The 14,412-nt window shown below is 48.3% G+C and overlaps 1 protein-coding gene across 1 annotated transcript in view; it reads left to right on the forward strand.

Moving 5' to 3' along the window:
• The window catches only part of Vdr (vitamin D receptor), a 52,188-nt gene that overhangs the window by 35,116 nt on the left and 2,660 nt on the right, over positions 1 to 14,412 (forward strand). Inside the window, exons 5-8 of the mRNA XM_028789371.1 lie at positions 3,621 to 3,805; positions 4,040 to 4,148; positions 5,863 to 6,034; positions 14,112 to 14,263. Of these exons, the coding sequence (XP_028645204.1) occupies positions 3,621 to 3,805; positions 4,040 to 4,148; positions 5,863 to 6,034; positions 14,112 to 14,263 (618 nt within the window). The remainder of the gene's footprint in view (positions 1 to 3,620; positions 3,806 to 4,039; positions 4,149 to 5,862; positions 6,035 to 14,111; positions 14,264 to 14,412) is intronic.

Below are 14,412 nucleotides of genomic sequence, written 5' to 3' on the forward strand. Positions count from 1 at the left end.
TAGACTGTGGGTATCACCAGACTGCCCAGATCTGAACGCTGGCTCTACCATTGTTAGCTGTGCTACCCTGAGCGAGCCACACACCTCTCTGGGCCTCTGTTTCCTGTGCTGAGGATGATGCTTACCTTATAGGATTCTTACATGTGAACCAGTACTTATAGTAATTCCTTAGTACATTAAAAACAAATAAGTCATTCAGTATTTTTCTCTTCTCATTATGCCAAACTTGATCATCAGAAATTCTAGGTCCCTAAAAATCAAAAGTAATTCCAAGGCCGGGTGTGGTAACACTCACCCAGCACTTAGGAGGCAGAGGCAGGCAGATCTTTGTGAGTTTGAGGCCAGCCTGTTCTACATAGTAAGTCCCAGGACAGCTAGAGATACAGAACAAAAGAAGAAGGCATAGGGCTGGCAGGATTGCTCAGTGGTTAGAGCACCGGTGGCTTTTCTGAGGACAGGTTGGATTCTCAGTGCCCTCATGGGAGGATTGCCTGTTACTACAGTTCCAGGGGTTTTGATGCTCTCTTTTGGCCTCTGCAGGCACCAGGCGTGTATGTGATGCACAATGCAGGAAAGCCACTCCTAAAATTTAAATTAAAATGATAATAATAATAATTTTTTTTAAAAAAGGAAGGCATGGTTCAAGAAGCAAGCACCAATAAACAGAAACAATACAAAACCCAGCAGAGGTGTCAATAGAAGCCATGTCAAGTCATGCAAAGACCACGGAGCATGCAATTCTGGAGCTATCCCTGCGCCTGCAGAGTTTGAAGGCATCATCTGAGAAAAGCTTACGGTTGTTTGGGTGGACCCTTACAGATCAGTCTGTCTGGGAACGTTTCAGTCACAACTGTTTAAATCAAAGAGGTCAGCTTTGATGGGGTTTTCTGTGAACCTGAGTGCAATGGGTACCGTTCCTGACACTACGGAACACAGTCTGCCTGGTACAGTCCTCTCCGGCCAAATCTGTGCTGTGGAAATAATTTCCATAGTTATTTTCTGGAATGACTCTAACCACTGGGCCATCCCTCCAGCCCCTGTGTGTCTTTTTCTTTTGAGACAGAGTCTCACTCTGAGTCATGGGCACACTCTGTGCTGCTGGGCTTGACAGTTGGTGTCGGGCTACTTGGCAAGCTCTGTGGCAAATGTCCCTGACGAAGCCCTGAAGTGGGACAAAAGAATTGTAAGCCATAACCCCTGTCTTTAGCATCCTAGACTACAGAAAAGAAAGCCTCAGACTTCTTATTTCTCTGTCAGTGTTTACTAAAACCTGTACTAGCTGTGAGTCTTTTTGTTTGTTTGTTTGTTTTTCGAGACAGGGTTTCTCTGTGTAGCACTGGCTGGCCTGGAACTCACTCTGTAGACCAGGCTGGCCTCGAACTCAGAAATCCGCCTGCCTCTGCCTCCCAGGTTCTGGGATTAAAGGCGTGCGCCACCACCGCCCGGCACTAGCTATGAGTCTTAAAGAGTGGGAGACTTAGGTACCCATGAGTGTGCAAAACACTTACACAGGAGTAAGAAGAGCTCAGAGCCACTCGGGGCAATCAAGAAAGGCTTCCTGGATATGAGGGCAAAAAGCTGGCCGCTGAGGAAAGAGTCGATTATACATAGCTGCTGGGTAGAGAAGACCCAGGGGACAGGCATCCAGAACAAGTGTAAGCAGGTCGTGTTTACAGCTCAGCAATGCCAGCATGCCTAGAACAGAAGCTTTGTCCAAGGATGAAGCTGGAATGAGTTATGAAGAAGCCGGATCATGAGAGGCCTTGACTTCGATTGGATCCTGGCAAACAATGAAGATACGGAAGGTTCTAGGGAGAATAACATCACAGGATCCTGGAAGGGTTACCAGAATCTGTCAGGCTCATCAACATGCCTGTGGACGCCCACAGTGGGACAGGAAGAGCCCTGCCTCCTGAGCCCCCGTCTCTCCCTCTGCCCACCCTTCACACGGGCAGGAGAGACTGGACACCTGACCGTGGTTCCACAGGCCGTGACTTTTCTTTCCTTGAGATGCTCCTGGGCTCCTAGCTCCTTATCCCCCAACCCTGCCTGACCTCCTAGGGGTTGAGCAAACACCTTCTGTGAGAAGAGGGTTGGCAGCTCTTCCAGCAGATGAGTCAGCCACCTGGGCGTGGCTTCCTCCAGGTACTGTTCCCAGTCTGTGTACCTTGGGAAAGAAGACTCCATCTTTCCCAAATACTTCCCTTTCCTGCTATACCAGTAGCTTTGATTGTCCCCTCTGGCCTACCATAGGTACTTCTTCAGCCCCACCCCCACTGACTGCTCTCATCTTCTCTCTCCACAAGGGGCTGAGGTCAGTGGACTTTTCTTGAAGCCCAGAACCCGTTTACTGCTTCCAGTTCCTTCCCCTGCTCTTGTGAAACTCCTCAGCTCTGTAGGCAGATGCCCTGCCAGCTTGAGAACAGAGCGAGTAGGTACAGGCTGAGGCCCTAGTGCCCACTCCAAACACCAGGCTCTGCAAGCCCCGGCCAGGCGGTCTGTTTGTCTGGCTGCTGTGCCAGGCATCCTGCTCCCACCTGCCCTTGCAAGCAGCTGCTCAACACAGGGTGTCAGGCGCCATTGCAGAAGCCCCCGTACCAGCCTGCAGGAGATAGAAGACCCTCCATGAACAGTTAGCTACCTACTGTCCAGTGGAAAGGGTTCCCCCAGACTAGGGCTATGGGGCTCTAGACTCCAGGGATCCCAAGAGGGCTCAGAACATTTTGCATACCAATTCTGGAGGATAGAGATAGTATTTTGCAAAGAATCAAGGGAGCAATGTCTTTTCTTTTCTGTTCTTTACCTTTTATAGAGTGTCTTGTTTTAAAATTTATTTATTTATTTCATGTATGCGAGTACATCGTTGCTCTCTTCAGACACACCAGAAGAAGGCATCAGATCCCATTACAGATGGTTGGGAGCCACCATGTGGTTGCTGGGAATTGAACTCAGGACCTCTGGAAGAGCAGTCAGTGCTTATAACTGCTGAGCCATCTCTCCAGCCTGAGCAACGCCTTTTCATGTTGTTTAGAATAGAGCAGACGGCTGAGTTCCAAATGGAAACGGCTACTTCATGGGGTGGGGGGGAGGGACTGCTGAGCTCCTCACCTCCGACACAGGGAAAGCCTAGTTATGGAGCCCGAGGCATGGGCACACTTAACACTGTGCCAGGCACACATCCCCTTCTCAAGGCAGGTAGCCTAGCCTTCTGGGATGTTTTTCTCCTTCTCCATCTCTTCCTTCTCTTCCTCCCTTCCCATCCTCTCCAATAAAGAGACCTTGGAAGGGACCATATGCTCCAAACTGCTCCCTTTCTATGAACAAGAGAAAAAAAAAATCGTCCAGAAAGTCTGTTGTTTTCCCAAGGGTCCACAACTAGATTCCTTGGGAATCTAGACTTCGAGTACCCGACTCCATTCCTCTCAAACCCCTTTCTCCCGCACATGCCAGAAGACCCAGTTTTCTCAGTGTTAAGGCATCGGACCTAACAAGGCAGCTGGGTCCCAAGGAGCTTCAGTGTAAGGAGCTGGTCAGCTCCTTCCGTTCTGGTCCTTTTGTAGTGGAGAAAAGGCTCCTGGAGTTTTGGCTGTGACTCTGGACTCGCTGTCTTCCCTCCACAGTCATCCTAACAGATGAGGAAGTGCAACGTAAGAGGGAGATGATCATGAAGAGAAAGGAGGAAGAGGCCTTGAAGGACAGTCTGAGGCCCAAGCTGTCTGAGGAGCAGCAGCGTATCATAGCCATCCTGCTGGATGCTCACCACAAGACCTACGACCCCACCTATGCTGACTTCAGGGACTTCCGGGTACGTCTGTCAGCCTATGGCTTGAACCAGGCTAGTGGGGATTCAGGTATAGCCTAGGCACGGGGAGAAGGGATGGAAGGTTGGGAACCAGGGAAGGTTCGGAGGCTGAGCTGCCCACTGTGAGCCCCTCCTCTCCCTGCAGACCTTCACTGAAGTCTTTGCTCTCAGAGGCAGGAAAGCGGCCCTCAGATAGGGACCTCTTTGCCAAAGATTCTCCCCATCTTTGCCTTCCAGCCTCCAATTCGTGCGGACACAAGTACAGGGAGCTATTCTCCAAGGCCCACACTCAGCTTCTCCGGGGACTCCTCCTCCTCCAGCTCCGATCTGTACACCACCTCACTAGGTAAGGAGCACTTCTACCAAGAAAACGGGGTTGGGGGTGTTCAGGCCCACTTGCCCTGAGGCGATAGGGAAAGAGACAGAAATCTCCCATTGGCACACTCTGTGTGGCACAGGGTCCTCCACAGAGTCCTTCTTTCACAGAAAGGAGGCTGGCTGTGCAATATGCATGCTGGGAAGAGAGCAGTCTGGGGTTCTGGCAGTATAGACAACAGGCCTTCTTGGTCCGAGCCAGACTCTATCCCTGACTTCCTCCCTTGGAGGGACCTGGAGGTCAATATTCAATGTTTTGCTCCTGGAGTCTTTGGAAGGTGAAATTGACATATCAAGGTGACCTATGATGTAGGCAGGGCCCAGTGGCCTAGGCACTGGGGAATAAGCATCACAGTTTTGAGCAACCTGTCGCCTACTGCTTCTGAGAGTATGGCACACTGTGCTTTCAGTTCTCATACATTCATCTCTATCATCCTGTGTCATCCGTCCTTCCTCATTCTGCCTGCCCCTCCCCTTCTACCTCTCCACCACCCCTAGTGTCCTCCTCTTGGGGTCTGGAAGAAGGTGAGGATGAAACCCCCACTCTGGGTGATTATAGCCTTCAGATACTAGACCTCCCGATGTACACGCATGTGTGTGAGTGTGCGTGCATGTGCGTGCACACACACACACTAAAATTTTTAAAATTTAAAACTAAAGTTTAAAAAGGCTGAATAGTGTTGTGAAATATAGTAATAACAAGTCAAAATCCCCCACTGTTGGATATCTAGATTGGTTCCTAGTCTTTTAGTTTTTCTCTTGGGTAAATATTCCATTTTTTTTTTCTTATAATGAATGCATGGAACTGAGATTCCATAACTGTGCCATTGCTGTCTCTCTTCTCTTTCTCTCGTTCTCTCTTCCTTCCTCTCAGTCAATCTCTCTCTTTCTTTCTCTCTCTCTCTCTCTCTCTCTCTCTCTTTCCCTCCCTTCCTCCCTCCCTTCCTCCCTCCCTCCCTCCCTCCCTCCCTCTCTCTCTCTCTCTCTCTCTCTCTCTCTCTCTCTGTGTGTGTGTGTCTCTGTGTGTGTGTCTCTCTCTCTCTCTCTGTGTATGTGTGTGTGTGTGTGTGTTTGTGTTTGGGCACATAATCACTGCAGCCAGGTGCTAGAAGTAGGAGACAGATCCCTGTGAGTTCAAGGCCACCCTAGTTGACTATCACACCCAGCAACTAGAGGCTTTTCACTCCAAGTTTCAAATCGATTTTTAGATTACCTGCACAACTACACTTCTTCAGTAGCATCCATCACTGCAGAAGAGTTTGTGATGCTTCCATCTTTACAAATACGAGTTTATATTTGCTTCCAGTGTATAGTTGGAACATGTAGATATCCTCTGCCTTGTAGTTACTCCATCATAACAAAGGGGAGCACGTTGCCCCCTGGGTTGAAGGGCCCCAAACACATTTTTAAGTTGAGATTGGTAGGAACTGCATGTTTTGCAAAGCTATAGCTAAGAAGGATCATATTTTCCCCTGAGTATCTCAGGTTCCTTGAATTTACTGCCTCAAACAGCTAAAATAAGAGATGGGGAGAGACCCAGAGGCAGCCTGGGGAGAAACAGACCCGGGGTAAAGGCAGTCACCATTGGCTCCTCAGCTGACTGCCCCTAAGACGCCCAAGGTTCTCACAAGAGGCCCTGGCCTGGTTGTTCCTAAGTAGCTCCGCCTCTTTCCTCCTCACGGCAGACATGATGGAACCATCCAGCTTCTCCAACCTGGATCTGAACGAAGAGGATTCTGATGATCCCTCTGTGACTCTGGACCTGTCTCCGCTCTCCATGCTGCCCCACCTGGCTGATCTTGTCAGTTACAGCATCCAGAAGGTCATCGGCTTTGCCAAGATGATCCCAGGATTCAGGTAAGAAACTCTTGCAAGCCGGGCGGTGGTGGCACATGCCTTTCATCCCAGCACTTGGGAGGCAGAGGCAGGCGGATTTCTGAGTTTGAAGCCAGCCTGGTCTACAGAGTGAGTTCTAGGAAAGTCAGGGCTATACAGAGAAACCCTGTCTCAAAAAACAAACAAAAAAACAAAAACAAACAAACAAAAAACAAAAACACACCAAAAAAGAAACTCTTGCAATGTGTGGAGAACTGTCAGAATCCTATACAGACCTAAAAGATGATTGGCGGCTTTCCATTGCTTCCTCCAAACACAGCCTCAGGCCCACCCCAGAATGCCTACACCAGAACCCCTGGACCAGGCCAGGATATACTTTCCCACACACAGCTGCCCAGCATTGTGTTGAGAGCAGCCCCACCGCTCACTTTCTGGAGGAGGAAATGAAATCCCACTGGGATCTCATGACCACCTAAGATCCTTCTATGATGTCAGAACCAGACCGAGGACCCCTAGCTCCTGCAGCCAGTTCCCACTTGATTCCTCTGGCTTGCGACTAGTCTTTACATCATCCCTTTAGATCCCATCCTGCACGCACGCTTCTGAGTCCAGGATGAAGAAGTAACAGTGAAGACAACGTATAGGACTTACGGACTTGTGAAGTAATTCAGGAATCCTAGAAAAATGGCGGCAGGTTCACTGGCATACATGACCCGGCCATTCTTTACTCAAATCTGTATCAAAACACCATCTCCCGATCACACTAAGCCTTCTTACCAATGGTAAGATACAAAGAATCTCCTAGAGTAGGCATTTTGCTGTACAGACTCGTTCATACAGATTTTTCCATTTATGTCAGTTCGTTTCAATAATAATTGCATATGGAACTGAGAAGATGGCTCGGTGGTTAAGGGTGCTCACTGTATACACACGAAGACCAGAGTTCAGATCCTTAATACCCACATAAAGAAATCCAGGTCAGGACTGAAGAGCTGGCTTAAGAGCACTGACTGTTCTTCCGAAGGACCCAAGTTTGATTCCCAGCACCTACACGATAGCTTACAACTGTCTGTAATTCCAGTTTTGGGACAGTGCTCTCTTCTGGCCTCCATAGGTACTGTATGCATGTGATATAAAGATGTACACCCAGACAAAAACACCCAGACATAAAAATTAAAAAAAGAAAAAAATCCCAGGCTAGTTGGGTACAAATCCCAGCATTCAGAGGCAAAGGGAATCCTCAGGGCAAGCTGGCTACCTGGACTAGGTACATCAGCCAGCTCTAGGGCTCAGGAAACCTTGCTACAATATATAAAGTTATAAAAGGTCAAGGAGGGGTACATAATGTTGACCTCTGGTCTCCATACACAAGCCCACACACGTCTATACACATATGAACATGCACACACAGACCTGCACACACACAGACACCCCATATATATATACATACTTATATTTATATTACTATAGATTATATAATTATATAATATATATGTGTGTATACATATATAATATAAATGTCATAATAATATAATATATTATTAATCATATAATATATTATATGTAATATATAATTATAAAATATAATAAATGTAATATATAAAAATAAACATATCATATAAAAATAATATAATGGCATATATGTTAATTGTATCTGAGTATTTATTTGGTATTAAATATTCTTAAAACAATGTGGTATTGTCAATATGGTTAGATCTATACTTATGTATATTTAATATCTTCACTGTTTCCAAAAGTTCATTAGGTACATTTCTGTAAAAGCCGTACATAATGTGGTCAAGAAATAAGAAGAAATCAGTCAACACAAAGCAATGGAGACACCACTTCCCATGGTACCAAACACTGAAACTAGAGCCTGGTGTTGGATCCTGGGAACACTGGCCACTTTGGGGTAGAAGCTAATAGGGGGTGACTTTCATGGTTTTGCCCACCACTGTAAGAGAACGCAGTCAGTTCTTGTCTAAAGTACTACACTGTCCTCTTAACAGTGGCAGTTCGCAGAGCTAACATGGCATCTCCTAGTAGGTTTCTGACAGGAGACAATTGTCTGAGTGTTGTTTTATACTGCTCACCAACTCAGACTGGATCAGTGACTGACATGTGGAAGAGAAACATGAAACATGACAAGCAGTGTTGAGACACACAGGCACACAGACACACACAGAGACATACACAGTCACACAGACACACACAGACACACACAGTCACACAGACACACACAGACACTCACAGAGAAACACACAGTCACACAGACACACAGAGGCACATAGTCACACAGACACACACAGTCACACAGACACACAGAGTCACATAGTCCCACAGACACACACAGTCACACAGACACACACAGACACAGAGAAACACAGGCACACAGACACACAGAGGCACATAGTCACACAGACACACACAGTCACACAGACACACAGAGGCACATAGTCCCACAGACACACACAGTCACACAGACACACACAGACACAGAGAAACACAGGCACACAGACACACACAGTCACACAGACACACAAACATACACAGTCACACAGACACACACAGAGAGACACACAGTCACACAGACACACAGAAACACATAGTCACACAGACACACACAGAGACACAGACACACACACACAGTCACACAGACCCACACAAAGACACACATAGTCACAGATACACACAGTCACAGACACATACAGTTGCAGACACACACAGTCACACAGACACACACAGAGAGAAACACACAGTCACACACAGACATACACAGACACACAGTCACACAGATATACACATACACAGACACACACACAGAGACACATACACACACTGACACACAGTCACACAGACATACACATACACAGACATACACCCACACAGAGACACACTCATACAGAGACACATGCTCACACACACACATACACACACACAAACACACACACACTGCACCTTCAGCTGTGACGACAGGAAAAAGGGCTTTCTGTCAGCCAGCTGGGCACACCGAGGCTCCTGTGTGGGACGAGGCCTGGTTCACCCTCAGAACCTCGCTGTGGAACAGGCAACACATTTTTTTTAGCACGAGTTCCAGATCCTTCTATGGTGCTTCGTGCTGCTATCTGCAAACTCCATGTCTTCCAAAGTCGTGTTTTGTGTAAATAACTAGAATCAAAACATTCCAAGGTTCTGAAGTCCTTCTGGCAGCAGCCGGCTTCCACCTGATTCTGAGGAGCGCCAGACTCTCATCCATGAGCGCCATCTTTCCTCACTGTAGTGTGGGAGAGGGTGGACAGGTGGCCCCGAGAGCCCCTCTATATGCCAAACTTTGGAGTTTGGAAGCAGTAGAGGCAGCTATTATAGAATGCTTCCCAAGTACCTCCCATATTGCCAGCGCTTATCATTTGCTCCTCCCCTCTCTCTCCAAGGCTGAGACAATCTACTCCTTCCTTTCCTTTCAGGCCCCATGTCCCCACAGGGTTCACTACCCTAGCGCTATAGTCATGGCTGTACATGAACAGACATGAGAGCCACCCATGTATCTCTGCAGCGTGGGTTAAATGGTTAAACATCCTCCCTCAGGTTGGCTTCTCTTTCCTCGGCTCGGCCTGAGAAATTTCAGAGCAAACTGCTTTATAACAAAAATGGACCAGGCCTTCCCGGGAGCTCTAGAAGTGTAGAAATACAGATAACGAGACTAAACAGTAGGGATCTGGACAGCAGCCAGCCCGGCAGCTCTCCGGGTCTGCGGTTTCCACACTAAGGAGTTGTGTTTTTCTGAGAACAGTAGTTGCATCCCTGGCAACTTTGATCTTGTTGCCCGAAGGCGAGGGAGACAGGTGGGGAGAGGCGAGACGAGACTTCTGTGTAGGTGAGGGGCGTGGGGATGGGATGAAACGGCTTGGGCACAGGACCAAGCCAGGGCAAGACTTGATAGGCTCTTCTGAGCTTGCACGGCACAGTAGCGCACCCTTGGCTCTGCTCCCCCATCCTACTCCCACCCTTCACAATGCTCCAGCTCACCCACAAACCTCCCTCTTCGTGCTTCAAAAGGAGTACATGGAGGAGGTGGTGTCGGCCGGGATGCGCTCTGCGGATACGGGCCGAGCATGCGCAGACTGTCGTACACGGCCAGTGGTGTAGGGTACAGGACCACAGCTGCTCAAGCCCGGCTTGGTGAGCTAAATGCTTGCAGCCCACTTCCGTTTCTGGGGACTCCTTTTCCAGTCACAGGCTGGAGGTTGTGATGTTCCCTTTCCCTAGGCTCTTTCCCGTTCGTTTATCCTTCGGTTCAGCAGCTTTCTTGTATAAACCGTGAGGGATTGAAGTTGATTAGAAAATCATCTCTGGCCTCCAGGGATTCAGGGTCTGATGGGAGAGATAGACAGTGTAAACAACGGCTGCCAAGAGATAAGAACTGTGCTGGAAATTTGCTGGAGGTACAATACCGTGGGAAGACAGGCAGGGAGGGGCTGGCCAGACAGCCACAGAGTTCCAGGGAGCATCTCAGGTGCCCAGAAGTGGCCACAGCTGTGAATCGCTACGGGGAAGAGACAGCACTCGGCCAGGTCCTGGGTTAATACTTGCCAAAGCAGAGCGAGCTCCCTTCTGTTTCCTGGAACCATGGTTAGAAAGTCCCTGCCTTTCCCAGCTGTGGGTGTAATGTGGGGTCCTGGGAGGTTTCCCTCACAACAGTAGTCTGGATCATAAGAGACACTCATCCTACTGAAACCTCGTTTCAAGCAGCAGGCCTGACTGCTCATCAGTTTTGAGTAGAGCAAAGCCCTTCGTCACAGTGACATGGAGGAGCAGAAACGAGAAGGGGCCAAGATGCCTCCTGTGCTGCAACGTGATACAGCCTACCTACTAAGAACTAAGCTGTTTTTCATGTGCTTTTATACATTTTCTTAATTTCCCCAAGATTTAATAGTGAGCTAAAACACAAATGGAAGCGGTGTTTGCTTTGTTTATTGTTAGCTAGGTTTATTGCTTGCTTGCTTGCTTGTTTACTTGCTTTTGTCATGGTGTCTCACTTTGATGCTCAGGCTGGTCTAGAACTTACTATGTAGCCCAGGCTGGACTCAAACTCCCCCATTTCAGTCTCCTGTATGCCATCACTACACCTAGTTAGTTTTTACTTTTTTAATGTGCATTGAGTATTTAGAGGTATTTGGATACCATATTGTTAATCTGTTTGTCAACCATAAAAGTAGAATTCTGTAGTTCTCTTTAAAAAAAAAAAATACAGACTGGTGAGCTGGCTCTGCAGGTGAAAGCACTTCCCAGCCAAAGCCTGATGCCCTGAGATTAATTTCCCAGAATCCATGGTGGAAAGAGAGAAGAGAACTGATTAGAACTGACTCTCCAAAAGTGTCCCTCTGACCTCTGCAAGTATACCAGAGCACATGTGCACACACCCCTACACACACAATAGTAATAGAAATGATAAATAGATTTTTAAAAATTTAAATTAGGGCTGGAGAGATGGCCCAGTGGTTAAGAGCACTGACTGTTCTTCCAGAGGTCCTGAGTTCAATTCCCAGCAACCACATGGTGGCTCACAACCATCTGTAATGGGCTCTGATAATCTCTTCTGGTGGGTCTGAAGACAGTGACAGTGTATTCACATGCATAAAAGAAATAAATCTTTTTTTTAAAAAAATTCACTTAGCCACAGTTAGGGGCTCTCACCGGTGATGGGGAAGTCTGGAGGTTTGCTGTGCCGCTAGAACCTGTGCAAGTGTAGGATCCTCCCAGATAGAGACAGGCAGAAGGACAGGCCATTGGCCAGGCTTTGTGTAACAGCCTCACAGCTGGGCCCAGAGGCTGTGAGCTTGGCTCTTGGAGAAATCTGCGGAAGTCAACCACAGCCGTTCATCAGACATGCTGACATGGCACTATCCATGCAGTCTCCAATCGGAGCCTTCCCGATGTCATATCGGTGCGGTTTCTCAGTCCTGACCCTTGACTAGCCGTCTAGCCATGAAAGCCATTCACTTCCTACTGTCTATCAACTGTTTCCTGCATTTACATACCCAAGTGCTGCAGAAAGTGTCTTACCCTGTCTACAGGAGACTCCTACGGGGGAGTCTAGACAGTCGGGAAAGGAAAGGAGGGAAAGCCAGAGGCAAGTTGGCCTATCAGCCTGTTCCTCACCCCCAGCCATTGCCCAGACAAGCCTAGCTCCTGACTCACAAGACTGGCCTCTTGTCACACCAACCTGTTTATTGATCTTCTTGTATCCAGCGTTCAGTAATCACCGTGGGGAAACAATAAGGCAGTTAAGACTTGATATTGGCTCCCAGTAGCTTACAAACAAAAGTTAGAACTGGGAGACGCAACCACAGCTCTCAGGAGGCAGAGAAAACTCCAACCTGGCTGGGCTACATAGAACCCCAGTGTCCAGAATGCAAGACAGAGACAGAGATGAGGATGGGAAGGGAAAGGTCAAAGGTAAGCACCATCAGTATGAACTGATGACAAAGAAAGAGCCAGATAGTTGGAGGTTGGGATGCCACAGGACAGCACTCTGGTTTGCAGGCCAGCAAGGTGATGAAGCGTTAAAAGAAAGTGTTTCTGAACCCATCTGAAGCATCTGAGACACTTAAAAAGACAAAGGGTCTTGCTGTCAATCTGGAAACCTAAGTAATCCATGAAACCCACGTGATAGAAGAAGAGAAGATTCTCCCAGTTGTCCTTTGACATCCATGCGTACGCTGTGGCACACACACACACACACACCCCTCTGCATACACACAAGACAAATAATGCAATTTTTAAAAAAATGGAAGGAAAAAGTTGTTCCCAGCTGAAGCTCTGCATCTTCAAAGGCGTGATGTGTAGGAGTGCACATCGATTGAATGCAGAGTGGCCCCGTGTTGCAAGAATGGAGGAGGGGTGGCGTTTGGAATGGGAAGAGGCCTGGAAAGACCCACCACTGCCAAGTTGTGGAGTCTGGACTTGATCTTGGGACATCTGATCCTAGGGAGGATCCCGAGCACAAGAATAACACTGCCCTGTAGCAGCAGTAGCAAAGCCAATGAAAGGCTTGAGACTCTGGGATTCCAGTAGGAGGCTGTTGCACAAACCATGGAAGGCCATTGTCTTACTGTTCCTTTCCTGAGAAGAGACTCCATGACCAAGGCAACTCTTACGTTTAACTGGGGGGCTTGCTTACAGTTTCAGAGGGTTAGTCCATGATCCTCATGGCCGGAAGCAGACATGGGCATCACTAGGGAAGTGGCTGAGAGCTTTACATCCTGATTCACAGGCAGCAGGCAGAGAGAGAACCACTGAGCCTGGTTAGGGCCCTTTAAACCTCAAAGCCTACCTCCCCCAGTGATACACACCCTCCAACAAGACCACACTTACTCCACCAAGGCCACAACCTTCCCCATCCTTCCCAAATAGCCCCACTCCTGGTGACTTAAACATTCAAATCTATGACCCTGTGGGGACCATTCTCATTCAAACCACTACAGCTATGGAGACAGCTCAGTAGATCAGGTGCCCGGCATGCAAGCATGAGGTTCTGAGTTCAGATTCCCCAAACCCCATTTAAAAGCCAGATGTGGCAGTACATCTATAACCCCAGGGGTAGCAAAGACATCGGACATCAACCTCCACACATACACATACACATACACCCCCCCCAAAAAAAAGATGGCACTGAGACAGAGCTGTCCTAATGTGAGCAGGAAGTTAAAAAGTCAACGGCTCAGGAGGTGTTCTGGAGACAGAGTCATCTACGGTCGCTATTGAGAAGGACTAGACAACTGGAATACAGAAGGTGTTGACAGTAGTTCTGGCTACACCTTTTGCAAACCTGTGTTGTGTGGTACAACACAGGAAGCTTCCTTTGGCTGCCCCTCCCTGTCCGTGGTAGCTTCGGTGTCAGTCACTGAGCTACTGGGACAGCCTTAGGTTCTCTCTCTCCAGATACCTTCTTTCCCGTTCCAGCCAGGCTGGAAACTCTTGATGGAAGAGCCAGACACACGCTGGTCAGCCATTGGGTATAGCCCTGTCCAAACAACTAACCAGGTGCCCGTGACTTGAACCGGTTACCTGACTTCTCCCTGCCTGCCTTCCCCAACAGGGATCTCACCTCCGATGACCAGATTGTCCTGCTTAAGTCAAGCGCCATTGAGGTGATCATGTTACGTTCCAACCAGTCTTTCACCATGGATGACATGTCCTGGGACTGTGGCAGCCAGGACTACAAGTATGACATCACTGATGTCTCCAAAGGTATGGTGGGACTCCACCTGTACTTCCTCCAGCTCCCAGACTCTGCATCTATCCTGGCTCTGGACTCTTGGGAGTTTGACCAGATACATGAAAGGGGAATGCCAACAGCAGAGAGGAGGGAAGGGATAATGCCCAGGGGTGGTTTCAGG

Source organism: Grammomys surdaster, unplaced genomic scaffold, assembly GCF_004785775.1.
Source record: "Grammomys surdaster isolate TR1022 unplaced genomic scaffold, NIH_TR_1.0 125818, whole genome shotgun sequence".
Taxonomy (NCBI): domain Eukaryota; kingdom Metazoa; phylum Chordata; class Mammalia; order Rodentia; family Muridae; genus Grammomys; species Grammomys surdaster.